This window comes from Galeopterus variegatus, unplaced genomic scaffold, assembly GCF_000696425.1.
Source record: "Galeopterus variegatus unplaced genomic scaffold, G_variegatus-3.0.2 Scaffold4292, whole genome shotgun sequence".
NCBI classification, from domain to species: Eukaryota; Metazoa; Chordata; class Mammalia; order Dermoptera; family Cynocephalidae; genus Galeopterus; species Galeopterus variegatus.
The window spans coordinates 177,036-192,288 of NW_007730403.1; the positions used below are offsets into that span (position 1 = coordinate 177,036).

The window sequence follows — 15,253 nt, forward strand, 5'->3', positions numbered from 1 at the left end:
TCACACAAAAACCTGTTCATGAATGTTCATAGCAGCATTATTATCATTGCGAAAAAGGATATCTACATAGTCTGAAATTATCTCCCCATAAGATACTTACCAATTAAAAGAAGTAATAACGTTACAATGAAGAAACCTAGCATACAACACCTTAACCATGTGATCAAAGTTAACATCAACAGTAATAAGATCTAGATATCATGAATTCCTTGATATGATGCACCCAGAAGGACCCAACATCACTTCTGAGTGTTCCTGCCAAAAATGTATAACCTGAATTTAATCATGAGGAAACATCAAACAAATCCCAAATTAGCATTTTGTGTATGATAGCTTTAATTCTCCAACTAAAATTTAGGTTTCTTGTAATTAAAAATCATATTATACATTCCTTATGAATTTCTCAAATGTCTGAGGAAGTTCTAAACAGCGAGTAGGCACTCAGTCAACATCACACACAGCAGCAACACAGTGTCTAGACAGGGTTACGGTCTACCACATGCCACTTCTACGTACAAGTATATGACTGAACAACTCATCAGCTGGAATCTAGATTTTCCCCTCTATAAAGATACTTACACTATGTCTATTTCACTGGGTGGATCTGAGGAACAAATGACATGATGCATACAAAGATACTTTTGAAATCACAGAGCGCTATGCCAGTGAAGGCCATTATCATCAACTCTTCACTTAGCACATGAAATAATTTCAAAGCTATTGTTTAAAACTGTTTCAACTCACCTTGAAATTCAGAATCAGCCTGTGTTAAAATACTCAAGAACCCTCCTAAAAGAGTTTTCACAGTTCCCTGAAGATTAAAAAACAAAAGATAAGAAATTAAATTTCTTACTTCACAGAAGCATGAAGCAACTGTGACGTTGCAATAAATTACCTGATGGGGTCGTGTGTGTGTGTGTGCGTGCGTGTGTGTGTGTGTACACACACACACACAGTATTTATATATATATACACACACACGGTATTTATGTATTTAAAAATGACTGGAAAGAACGCTATGTGTAAGAGTATACATAATTTTCATTTTCTTTTTATACTGTTTTTCAGATTTTCTGATTTTTCAAAACGATTAGCATATATTAAAATTAAACACAATCTAAAAAATATTATACACACACACAGTATTTATGTATTTAAAAATGACTGGAAAGAACGCTATGTGTAAGAGTATACATAATTTTCATTTTCTTTTTATACTGTTTTTCAAATTTTCTGATTTTTCAAAACGATTAGCATATATTAAAATTAAACACAATCTAAAAAATATTACACATTCTCTGAAATATATGAGGATTCATTACTGGCTAGCCAATGACAACATTAATTTTTTACACTACTTTAGAGAACTATAGGATTACAATACCACTTGTAGGAAAAAATACACCAAAGGTATTTCAAAAGATAAGTAAGCATTTCAAATAATTTTCAGATAAGTTGGGTTATAAATAAGGAGACAGGTATTGGGGCATGAGTCTGATAAATATTGATCATGTTTAACTAAATGCATCTTTTACCTGCTGAATGAGCAGAAAAACATTCTTTTCGTTCTGCCTGATAATTTTCAGAAAACTCTCAAATACGTGGGCAAGCACATCAAGTTTGGCTTTACTAGCAGAAAGCAAATTTAATTCCAGCATACAAATTTCAGGATATATTATTTCCCCTTGGGTGAGGTTTTCAAGTAAGTCACCTGGACCATTTGATGCACTGAAACCCTCTGCTTCAGGCTTTAAGTCGACTCCTGAAAAAGGAAAGAGAAAAGATTATTTTTATTCCTAAACACTGAATATTTCAAACCTTATTCATCATTTAGAAGATTTAGTGGCAAAAGTGCTGTTTAGAAGATGCTCACAAAACCTTTTCAGACAACGTGACTTTTGATTATGACATGTATCCTGAATCCTGAATAATCAAGTCTTATGGATACTTTGGAGATTAATGAGTAGTCTTAAAAGTAACTTTAATCGTCAATAGAACTACATATAGTAGCAACATGTATCCTGAATCCTGAATAATCAAGTCTTATGGATACTTTAGAGATTAATGAGTAGTCTTAAAAGTAACTTTAATCGTCAATAGAACTACATATAGTAGCAACAGGAATTTCTATAGACATGTGGTACAGATTTAACACATCCCTCTGATACAAAAAACAAAACAAAACAAAAAAACTACCCAAACTTTCTGACCCCAAAATATCTAAATCGCAGGGTAATTCAATTTGCCTGCCCATCTCTCTGTGAAAATAGTAGGCTTGGTTATTGGTTGAATAAATTCTAAACTTTGTCTTCTTCCTAAGTGAGAAAAAGACACTGTCTTATTGAATATTGCATTTTGAAAAATTTAACTGACATGATCTTAAAAGAGACTGCTGAATTCTCAGAAAAATGTTCATACAGTTAAGAAATTTATAAATTTTTACCTAGATCAGAATTATTTAAATTGAGATCTAGTCAGCAAACACAAAAAAGGAGGAAATCAACCATTATAAAATCAGGCCTGTACTATGATAAAACCTGTCCTAAGGTTATACAATCATTATAACCTTTGATTATAAAATCACGCCTGTGCTATGATAAAACTGTCCTAAGGACCAGTTGGGCTGTGGTGAACTAGGAAGAAATCTATGCCACAGCATCCTCGTGTGTCATAAACAAACGTCGGTATTCTTACATTATTCTTCGTAACAAACTGCCTGAAATGCTCTTCCTGCCACTGTTTGTCTGGCCAGCTCTTTGTTATTTAGGCCTCTCTATGTAAACATCACCACTTCAGAGAGGACTTCCCTCCACCCAATTACTACAAGGGTACTTCAAAACATTCACTGAAAAATAGAATTAAAAGATAATATGAATCTTTATGTGAATGTTTTGAGGTATCCTTGTATCATATCACCCAGTTTTACTTTCTTCATACGATTTATTTCTGATATGTATTGTCTATCTTTCCCACTAGAACATATATGTAAGCAGGGACTTTATCCTTCATCCTGTATTCTCAGGCACTCGGTCAATGTTCATGACAACAAGATATATCTTATTACCATGCATACGAATGCCAGAATTTGTGGAGAAGGTCAAGAGATAATACAATGTACTTTTTGAACTGTAAGGCACACAACATCCTGAAGTGGCGTCGTTATGAACCATGCTGCTAGTTAACAACCTGACTTGCAGACCCGATCACGGGTGCTCCAGTGGTATTTTACCGTCATCCTGGGTTTCGCTGTCCTCGGGACTGCTTTCACCGTCTGCTTCATAGCCTTCTTCTTCCACCAAAAGTTTAAAACTACAACACTGGGAATCCTCAGTTTCTTCAGAAAAATCCCCAGGCTGGGATGACAATTCCTCCTCAGATTGATGACTCTGTAAGATCAGTGTTAATTTAAAGGCAAAAGTAATATTTGCTCATTTCCAGTAATAGAATATTTATTACTCAAAAGCCATTTTAAGGACAGTTTCAATATTTTCTTGAAGGACAAAATCATAGTAATCAGTATTAAACATTATAAATTATGAAATTCACTCAGCAAAATTTCCCAGAAACACTCAGACAATTTAACACCTCAAAAAAAGGGGGTTTCTAACAGAGTAAGCTATAGGTCATTTCTGTTTTACTGAAAAAGAAATCTATTTAAGAAATTTCATTCTAGTTACACAATAGGAAATGACTAAAAACCACAATGAGGTATAATTATATTTCATATAACACAAATAAATATATATTTTTCTACATATTTATTAATGGGAAAAGGTTTTTTATAAGGATTTTTATAGATAGAATGTTTCATAAATTAGATAACTACAGGAGACATTTCAGAATGCAACTGCAAACATAAAAACATCTCAGAAATCAAGAATGCCAGCATTAACTTCCTGTGTAACACTCTGTGGCAAGAAATTTTCCTTTTCTTATAAAAATGCTAGTAATACCTTCACTTTAAAAACCATTTTCACTTAAAGAAGCTCTGACTACTTAATCACTGCAATATCGATAAAGGGTAGAATAAATAAGTATTTTAACATTTTGCAGTTAACCAATTGCTTAATAGCTATTCCAGTAAGTTTTTCAATTATAGCAAACAGTAACATAAAAACTGATGGCAAAAGATTATAAAACATCGTATATATGGCTGGACAAAGAAGTTAAAAGATAAAAGAGATAAAGGACAGGTGACAATTAACTAAAGGTAAAAGAACCATGAAAGGAGAGGGAAATGAATTAAATATGCACTACAAAGTCATAGTTCTTTTAGAAAAACGTGTTAACACAAACAACTGAAACACTGTGATTGCTATTTTCTATGTGAGTACTAGTCATTTTTATGTTGAATGATTTAAAATTAAAGTGAGTAGAGAGTTCTGGAAGTATTAGCTGCTGCAGTAGAGGACCAGATATCCCTGAATTATCATTTAATAAACTATCAGTTATAGGTAGGACTTACCAAATCAAAAAATCCATTTGTCTTACCTGGGAGTAATTCTCAGTAAACTTCTAGATTAGAGGAAGAAAAGCGCATCCTACTGCTCTCGTGTTTTTTATGTGATAAGGCAGTGACGAAACACTACCCATCCCAGATGATGGGGGTGTGACCCCTGGAGCTCACCTGACCAGATCCTGGCCCACGTGTTCTAAGCACACTCATCAGTGTCCAAGGACCCCCGCCACCCCGGGCTTCTGCTAGTCACACCCAAATGACACAACTGTACGTTGTTCCTACCTTCTCCATCACAGCATCAGTGTGCTCAACACCTGCTGAATGATTCCCCAGGGCAACTCGAAGCAGGGCGTCAAATAAAGGCTTTGCTAATTCTGTTTCAATAACCTTTGACTGGGAAAGATGGTCCCTCATTTCAAACAATATATTTTCCACAGACAAGTTCTAAAGTAAAATAAAAGAGACTAAGATTATTAATAACATGCTGTAAAAAAACTAAATGGTGATAAATGATAGATTAATATTTACTTAAGCAGAGAGCTAGTTCATTTATTTGCAGTTGATATGAAAGTAAAATGACTATAAATATCGAGCTCTTATACAAACATCTTAATGTTAAAATTAATCACATTTTTATTTATCAAATGTTTTACTCATCATACTTTGTTTTGATTGCAGCATGGTGAGGGATGGCAGAAAATGAAGCTAAGCAAAGAAATAAAAGCAAGCCTGCGGAGGGTTTTGCACGTTGTGTTAGCGAGTGTGGGGTTGAGTTGTGTGCAGTGTGGAAGCATCAATGCTGTTCAGACAGGAGGTGGAGGTAATACGGAGGCTGGACCTGGACTAGGAAGAGCCTGTTCGCTGACTGAACAGGTAGGACTGAGTCAGTAAGGCCACATTCCAAGGTCCCTAGATTCCTCTTGTGTTGAGAAGTGCTATCAGGAGAAGACTTGAAAGGGCATGAGGGAAGCACAAGAGGTCAGGGGAAGAATCCAGACAAAGATATGGTTTCAGAAGGAGTCTAGCCCAAGCCTCATTCCCTGGGAAGTTCTGGAGCCTGAACTGCACCACAGAGATTGTCCCAACTCCCCAGAGCCACATCCATCGGCCACCGGCAATGATACAAGCGCCCTTCTCAGGCACATCTAGGCCAAGGGCAATCCTTGGAGGAAGGGTGCAGACATAGCAGAGGGCAGAGGGGTACACCAGCTTGGATGGTAAAGGGATCTGGGCAGGGTGCCGACATCATCACACCGAGACTGTGAACTGTTATTACTCATCTGACACTCAATGCACAGTGAGAAGTGGGTCGTGGGCTCCCTTGTGTCATCCACAGTATCTGGTACTGTGCTAAGCACATAGGAGCTTCTTAAAAGGTAAAATCTTTGGAAAAAACAAAATGACAATAGTATTGAGTTAGAACTTTAAATATATGTATATTACACAAGATCTGGACTAAGGACGAGGTATTACCTGATTAGGTAACTCCGGTTCCACCTTTTGTTGACTAGTTCTGGCACTATGAAGACAAATGGCCAGAAGGGCTTCTAGAAGTCGTATGCTCTGAAGTGCAGTCTCACTTTCATGACTCGTAAATATTTTTGCTTCCTCAAGATTAGCTTCAGTAGCTGAGATCTGCTCCACATTTATGGAAGAAATATGCCGTGTCTCTAACTTATTTGAACTGTCAGCACTCTGTTTTAGACTACACAGTTCTGATGGTGTGGGGTCACTTTTTACAGTCAAAGATAATAAATCTTCCTTCATAGTTATTTCGGGTTGAGAAATTCTGTTTAAATCTTGGTTTTCACTTACATTTGTGTCTCCCTCCTTTTCTCCTTGCTCCTCTTTGTGACTTCTGAATAATCTCTGTATTATCATAAATATTAATTTATGGCACACTCGGAAACCACCAAGCCTGTAAAACTGTTTTTGGAAGACTGAACTCAACATGTAGATCCAATGACACATAGACCAAATGTCTGCTGCTTGGTGCATATGTTCAGGAGAAGGCAGGACAAGGCTCTCAAGAGATAAACATGGCAGCATATGACTTAAAGGCTCACTGGCTGTACTGTCATAGCCAGAAGTATCTTCTGAATCATTCGCCGAGTCCCTATCAGACTCGGCTTCTTTACTGACACATAAAAATGCCACACAGAGGAATAGGTTTATCGTATTGACATGAATATCATGATTGATGATCTTCCGTTTCTTTGGATAAGCTTCTCTGAGGCCTGCATAAAATTTGCTGAGACTCTGAGGAGAATCGGAGTAAGCTTGCTGGTTAGGAAATGAAGTACCTACATCTACGGATGACAACTCCTTCTGCTCAGTGTCTATCCCATCAATAACTGGAGTTGAGGCATCTTTCTGTTGTTCCCCTAGGCTGATGATCAGAGTTTCAAATGCTTTTAGGGAATGACTTCGAATACCATCTAAGTAATTTAATTCGATTATTTGATTTACTCCATTACAACTTAAAAACAAGTCTCTTATTACCCTGTGAAAGAAAAAAAAAAGTATAGAAGATTTTACATATAGAAATATCATTTAGAAATAGGTACATATAATACATGATATGTCACTGCTGCATGTGGTATATACTAACACTACCCAGTTTGATTTATTGATTATCTGGCTTAAGTTCTTAGATATGACCAGGACCTTAAGTTACTTTCTAACTGCGCTTACATCCTTCTTCAAACATTGTATATATGGCTCCAGCAGTACTTAAGAAGAAAAGATTACATGCATCCCAAATTAAATGAAGCTATTCAGGGCAGAATATTTTTCTCCAAATGGCAGACTCTACATAAATTCTAAACGCTATAACCTCCACTGCACTGGAAGCGGACACCCTGACAGCAGGCAGACATTCGTTCATTTGATGGTTCACTTAGGACTTTTTGCTTGTTTTTAATCTGCACCTCATAAAGGGAAAGAACCAAGCTGCAGGGATTCTTCTTCAGAAGGTTCAGCTCACATGAGCTTCCCTGCAGTGTCTCTTCTGATTTGGCTGATCAGAGTCAATGGTACAAAAACTAAAGAAGGTTTTCAGCTCTGTCGCAGGTGAGACTCATGTGTCTTGATCACTGGAATTCTAGTAATAGCTCTAATATAAAGCAGCTCAGTTATTCTCAGCCATTATTTTACAAAGATCCAGGTTGTCCCCAATGGGTCAAGGAGTTACAAACTTTTAAATCAAAGTCAGTTCCATTTAAACAATGTCAGAATGTCAGAAATTAAAAAAAAAAAAAAAAGACTGTAAGGTAATGTTTTAACATCAATATTCGTTTTAAAATAGGTGTACTAAGATGGACAAAAAATGCCACACATGAAGATATTAATGATAGGTTATACTTTTTATACGTTTTTAAAATGGTATATGCATTAATCCAAAAGGCCAGTCTACCTATCAGAAGCAAGCTCTATTTATAAAATTATTTTTTAAATGTATCAGACTTGACAATCACAAAATTTGGAAAATTCACTGATGAATTATAGGCAATTTTAATTTTCTTCTTTTTACTCATCTGTATTTTATAATTTTTCTACATGTATTGCTTAGGTAATAAATGTAAATTTGATATTTAAAAAAAGAATAATCCCCTAATCCCCTTAATGCCACTGCCTTAATAAATAATTCTCATTTTATGTATGTACATATTTTACATAGTTGTAAATAAGTGAATGTTATTTTAAATTTTGTATATTTTACTCAAAATATTATAAGCACTTACTCATGTTCCAATATGATCTTTATAAACATTTTTAATGGCTAATAATATTCTATCAAGCAAATACAAAATAATTAATTTAAACTTGCCCTGCTCTTGAATATGTGTTGCATCCATTTTTTTCTTAGAAGCATATCTAAAACTTTTCTTTTTCACTGAGAAATTAAAATCAATGGCTCTATCCTTTCTTCTATAAACCTCCCAGTAAAAATGAATGAATGAATGAATGGTTAAAACAAATGACATGGGATTGGAACTTTTTTGTTGATAAACTAAAATTAAAACCCAGGAAAGAGTAAAGAGTTAATATGGTTACACTACCGATAAGGCCCTGGAGATATTAAGTTTAGAAGTTCAAATGCATACACTTCATCACATTCAAAAGCCTCCAATAAGAAAAAAATGTCTAAACATATTCACGCATACAAACCTGGATTTAAGCAGGACAGGCAGAGTTTTTAAATAAATCTGAAGCACTTCCTGGGACAAACACTGGTCATGATGGCTACATGCATGAGTTTGAGCTGAAGTAATGCGTAGATGTTGACAATGACATGCTAATTCAACTCCTCTCTGGAGCACAGGATTAAATATGTAATTATACAATTTCCACTGAACAACTGCATTGCCTTTCTGGATTAAATTGCAAATGTGATTTGCGATCTGTATACTACGTAATCTATCTTCTTCAAAAACAAAGCTCTGATAAGCCTCTAAAGCATCCCATTTCCATAACAAGTCTTCAGATCCACTGCTCGGCAGGATCCCTTGAAATCTACAAGAAGGACTGGGAAAACTTGTGGAGGGTCCAGCATCACATGAGTTTTCCTGCAGTGTCTCTTCTAATTTGGCTAGTTGGTCAGAGTCAACAGTACAAATATTGCAAGCTGCTTTTTTAATTTTTTGTGATATCTCTGCCCCTCCTAACTGATCCAGGATAAGTTTATTAAGGATATTCAATATATGCTGCTGAAAATTTTTCAGTGCTGGCAACTTAAAAGCATGGAGCAAAGGAATGATTACAGATCTGGGATCCATACAACAGCATATTCCGACATTATGAACACCTGATAGAATCTGGACACAAGTGCTGCTCAAGGAAGCCTGCTGCAGCAAGCGTAAGCACTGATGTGCACACACCGCGATGCAACAGCACCGCTCAGGATAACAGACATCTCCATCGGCAGTCTCTTCAAATGGGTTTTTGGAAACTTGGTTTTTAAAAGCCGAAACCAGAAGCCCTGAGAGATCTCGGTGATGATGCATAAAGTGAGAATATTCACAGCGTCTGTGCCTTTTTCTTGTACACACTGAATGATGAAGTTGTTCTGATTTCACTTTTTTGACAGTGCTCATTATTTTCATCACACTATTTATTAGGGCTTTCAAATGTTCTGAGGCCTGAGGAGGAACTCCACCTCTTAAAACCAGCCATTCCATTTGAAGAACTGCTGATTCAAATAAATTGAATCCATGATGCTGAATGAATTCTTGAACCAAATCCATAGCTTGACTGAAGTAGAAGGGATTTGAAGCTGAACTTTGAAGACAACAGATCAGGATCTGTAAAACTCCTTCCAGAAGCTCAGGTAAAAGAAGGGCTCTATGATGATACTTTGAAAACACAAAGCCTTCCTGAACTTCCTGTGGTGTTTTCTTTTGTCTTGGTGCAAAAGGGTCAGGCTGCTTTTCTAGGCAAGTTCTAATTTTTAAAGCTGCCCTAAGCAATTCAGTTAAATTTTTTCTAAGACTTTCTGGCATCATCTCTGCAGTACTAATATCTACTGACATAAGATGCAACACTGTTCGAAAAAGCATCCGTTGAATCAAAGCCACGGGTTCTTCAGTCCAACCTGCAGAAACCACTTGACTCTCCAAGTTGTTACTTAGATTACAACAGTCTCCAAAGCCTGCTAGGAATTCAGTCAGTGTGGGCACTACACTGGCTGCTAGAGCAGAATTATGATTCAAGGTAATGTCAAACTTACAAACTTTTTCCAATAAAGATAACAAAACATGACATAAGTCAAATGGAGAATTGTTCATGTTACTGATAATAGACAAGGCAGCTGGCTCACTTAAAATATCAGTGCTTGATTCCTGTCCTGTAATAATCTCTCTGGAATTATCCAAAGCCATGGTATCAGGAGGAGTCTGTTCTTCTTGAGTTCCCAAGTGGTCACGGTCTTCTTTAAGAGACTGTACTAGGAAATGCCTCAGCAGATGAGGCCTTCTATGCTTATTCATTGCCATACTCTTTTCATCTGAATTGGCTTCGGAATCTGAGGTGGAAAGTTGTGTCTTTCTTGCATCTCTTATAGAATAGCGATGCATAGTTTTACGCTGTCGTCTGCTTTTTCGAAAAACGTTCACTTTTGCAGAAACCTGGCCGGATGCAGCATTTCCTTCTAAATATAATTTTTCCTGAGTAGATCTTTCTGATCTTGAGTTCTTTTCTTTGGTCAGGATTATATCAGCTGAGAACGGCAGATTAAAATCTAATGGAATGGAAAAAGAAGACTTAGAATACCTCAATATGTTTTTAAACTCAATTTGTAAAGGTGACGACCTTCATATTTATCACCCACTTTAGGAGTTTATATTTTTGCTGCAGGGCTGATTTCCTTCAGTTATGTTATGTCTCTGGGTCACTTCCTCCCACATTAACCCTTTTCACTCTAAACACAAAGTGGCATTAGTTCAAAGGATACAAATTGATTTTGAAAACAACAAAGGAAAACAGAATTAGGAAAGTTAATCTTATTTAAAACCATATACTGCATTCTAACTTCAACAGAAGAGACTAGATTATCTGGTATTAAGGACTGCTGTTCATGTCATTTTACAAATTCCTTCTAATAGTGCCACTAATTAAGATCCAGGTGTATATTATATTATATCGCCCTGATATAACTTAAGAACTTTAAGATTTTTCAAAATTATTCAAAATCATACACTATACACCAAATGTTCTCCAAGACTGGGGTTAAATATTTCTCAAGTGTCTCATGCACTGAGCCAGGACCCAGGTATAGACATGACTGTTTCACCCTTAGTTCCTAGAGCCTAGGGCCTGGCACGTGGACACCACTCATTAACTATTTCTTGGGGAAATGATTAAATCTGCCTTATTAACTAAAAAGATAGTTAAATCAGTCTTTTCCTTTGCATATGTAATAAGATCTATACAAAAAATATAAGATCTATACAAAAAATATAGTTGCAATTTAGAGTGAACAAATAAAAATCTGTAAATTAAGGATGTATGCTTTAATTAAGAGAAGGAAAACAACCCAGATGAAAAGAGGGGAAATTAAAAGGAGTCTAACGGGCCGAGCCCATGGCGCACTCGGGAGAGTGCGGCACTGGGAGCGCAGCAGTGCTCCCGCAGTGGGTTCTGATCCTATATAGGGATGACCGGTTCGCTCACAGCGCTCACTGGCTGAGCGCGGTGCGGCCAGTCTCAAAAAGGACAAAAAAATAAATAAATAAAATAAATAAATAAAAGGAGTCTGACAAATTCCACTCAAGCAAAAGATGCAGGTAACGAATACAACTTCCCCAAAAAAGCATTAAGCAGATTTCTTAAGTGATTAACAATTTGTGATTATACACATTCAGATGAAAATAAGAGCAGAGAGTTAGTGATCAACTAATAAGCAAAACATATATATATGAGTTAGTGATCAACTAATAAGGCAAAACATATATATATTACCAGACCTTATATATTATAAGACCTTAGCTTAGATAACTCCCTAAACAGCACCATATCAGAAATTTACTAAAAATACACATATGACATTAAAATACAATATAGAAGGATTTTTTTTTAAACCTGAGAAATCTTCAAACATCTCATAATTCACATATTCCAGAAATGGTCAAGGAGAAAACTAAAACATCTCCACTGAAACATTTAAAGTTTCATGTAATATGTGTAGATATATATAATTTTTTCAAAAATTAGATATTAAAATTATCTACTGACCTTAGGTGTAATAACTCTACCTACCCTTGAAACAAAATATTACTTCAAATTTATCTAAATAAAAGTAAATTTATCTAACATTACTTTTAAAGAAATGATAAATGTTTAGGTGACAGATACGCAACTACCCTGAGTAGATCATTATACAATATATGCACGTATTGGAACGACACACTGTACCCCATAAATATGTACAAGTACAAACATTTTTTTAAAGTTTAAGAAAAAATAAAAAGCCACTGACTCCATAAGTGAAAGAAGGTAATCTGAGAAGGCCATATACTGTATGATTCCAACTATACAACATTCTGGAAAAGGCAAACCTATGAAAACAATAAAAAGATCAGTGGTTGTCAGGGGCTACTGGGGAAGGGAGGGTTGAATAGGCAGAGCACAGAGAATTTTCAGGACAGTGAAACTATTTTCTATGATACTATCATGGTAATTATACCATACATTTAATCATACATATAATTATACATTTGTCAAAACCTACAGAACGTGCAACACCAAGAATGAAACCTAATGTAAACTGTGGACTTTGAGGGACGTTATGTCAATGTCAGTTCACTCTGTGCAGGACGCTGATGGTGGAGGAGGTTGTGCTCATGTGGGAGCAGGGGGTATGTGGGATATCTCTGTACTTCCCATTCAATTTTGCTGTGAACCTAAAATTTCTCTGAAAAATAAAGGCTATTTTAAAAATAAACAAACAAAAGCAATGTTAGAAAAACTAAGCTAAAACAAACAAAAGTGCTGGTAATAGAAAGCAGTCTTTAAAACAGGGAAAGGAATGTTGTATACCTAGTTTTACTCCTTTGGTAAGTGTTCTGCTTCTTCATATGTTTTCCAATCACCATTACATTTGCATAATCTCCTAAGAAGCACCGTGGTTTTTGTATTATTGAAAGAAATAAAAAAATGCGTTTGCCTAAAGAATTTCTCATATTAAGTATACAACAAATCACAATATTATATTACTTTTTGGAATGTGAAGCTGTACAAACCATTCAGGCAGAAGTAGTTTTTCAGCGGGATTTTGTTCCAGTGAAATTTTGATAAAGCAAGTGATACGATACAGAAAAAACATACCTGTTGCCTTTTCTTCTTGAACAGGTATCTTCCATACCAGAGGAAGGAGCGACAGAAGCAGAGTCAAGAGTTCTTCTCTGCATGTCAATGCCTGAGTCAGAAACAAGAGAGTCTTTCATGTTCTAAGGGAATGAAACACATTAGTTCCTAATATTTTTTTCTTACATTGGACCCCCCAAAACCCCCTTTTTTTGAAAGGAGGCATTTGAGAAGCTAAGAATTAGATTAACTTATCTTAAATCCAACTAAAGCTGTAATTCCATTCAATTTATAAGGCCTTCCAGTGACAGAAGAATGTAAAAGTATTTGATGGTATTTAGCACATTCTTGCTTATCTTTCCCAGAATAGCTGTTATTACCACCATGCACACTGCAAGAATTCCTCACCTATGAAAAAATGATTTGCTAGGTGAAAATGAAAAGTTAAGCCCTATTAATTAGCAAACTAATAACACAAAGTTACTAGAAAAATGTAAAGTCTTAATGCAGTTAAATGTAAAATTCAGAGAAAATAATTTTTAAAAGAGAAATTGTCATTATTCATAAATAATGTAAACAGAGACTCATTAGTGAAGGTAATCTAATAAATATTTATTGTCTGCACACCATGTCCACAGGACTACTGTCTTACCCCTTCTGGAAGATACGGTCCAAGCCCTGGAGAAGGTCCCCTCATTTGATCCATAAAGTACACACACACAAACAGTTAAAGAACAAGGGAAGGCATGTAGTATGGGTAAGTACCCAGGTGTGGTGCAGGTATTAAGTTAGGGGGTTCATAAATAGGAACAATCATTATCAGAAGTGTGGAAGTAGGATTGGAGCTCGAGAGCTAAACCTGGGAACCTGGGACACAGGTGGTTAAGGGTGATATGACAAATCGAGTTTGAATTCATTCCTTACACCAATCAGTGGGGTGGGGGTGAGGCTGATACAATCAGATTTCCTGGACAGAATTAGGGAGCAGGGGAGCAGTCAGTGATAAGAGTCAGGGAAATAATAACACAGATGAGAGAAATGCAAAATTTCTGGTAAAAGAAGGCAGTACTTTCTAGATGAGAGAAATGATGACTATCTCAAGTACTCTGGCAATAGAAGTGAAAGGAGACATGTTTGAGAAACCGTAGGGTAGAATTGAAACAACGCACAGTTGATTATCTATGCGGCATAAGGGAGGAAATAAAGATCTAGAAGGACTCCCAGGTTTCTGGTTTAGCTAACCAGGTTGTTGATGTTTTCACCAAGACAGGAAACTTAGGAGTGATATTAGGTTGGGGTAAAAGACAATGGATTCACTTTTTAGACATATTGACTCTAAGATGCCTGTGGGATATGCAAACGGAGAGAACTTTTGAGTAGACAGTGAATACACAGATCAGGAACTTAAAAAAAGATGTGAAGTAAATAAAAAGATTTGGGAGACACTGGGGCAGAAGTCAAGGACACATGTGAGACTTCCCAGGGAGGGTATGCAGAATGACAAAAGGAGACTGATGAGAATGGAGTTCTATGTAAAGAATTAAGGATGGCCAGCACTGAAGAGAAGCCTGTAAAGGAGACTGGGAAGTAGTCCCCCAAAAGAGAAGTAGATCCAGAGAAACCAAGGAAGAGAGCGGTTCAGGAAAGAAAGGAGATCAACAGGGCCAAAGCTGTTGTTCTTTTATTTTTTTTTTTTAGGCATTTGAAAAACTCTGTACTTTTTTTTTTTGGGGGGGGGGGGGTTACAGTAAAACTTTATTTATTTTTTTTTGAGCTTTTTATTTTGTCAATATACAATGTGGTTGATTATTATGACCCGTCACCGAAACCTCCCTCCCTCCTCCCTCTCCCCACTCCCACCCAAGAATGTCCTTTCTGTTTGCCTGTTGTAACACCTTCAAAGAAATTGCAGTTGTTATATCTTCTCACCCCCCAACCAGTTTGTGTGTGTGTGTGTGTGAGTGTGTGTGTGTGTGTGAGTGAATTTATTTG

At 36.2% G+C, this 15,253-nt stretch overlaps 1 protein-coding gene across 1 annotated transcript in view; it reads right to left on the reverse strand.

The window, feature by feature from the left end:
• Positions 1-13,394, reverse strand: part of LYST (lysosomal trafficking regulator) — a gene marked incomplete at its 5' end in the record, with an annotated part of 145,646 nt that extends 132,252 nt beyond the window's left edge. Inside the window, 7 exons of the mRNA XM_008587222.1 lie at positions 745-811; positions 1,536-1,762; positions 3,230-3,386; positions 4,742-4,903; positions 5,933-6,962; positions 8,630-10,697; positions 13,283-13,394. Coding sequence (XP_008585444.1) covers positions 745-811; positions 1,536-1,762; positions 3,230-3,386; positions 4,742-4,903; positions 5,933-6,962; positions 8,630-10,697; positions 13,283-13,394 — 3,823 coding nt within the window. The remainder of the gene's footprint in view (positions 1-744; positions 812-1,535; positions 1,763-3,229; positions 3,387-4,741; positions 4,904-5,932; positions 6,963-8,629; positions 10,698-13,282) is intronic.
• Between the last annotated feature and the right edge of the window lie 1,859 nt (positions 13,395-15,253).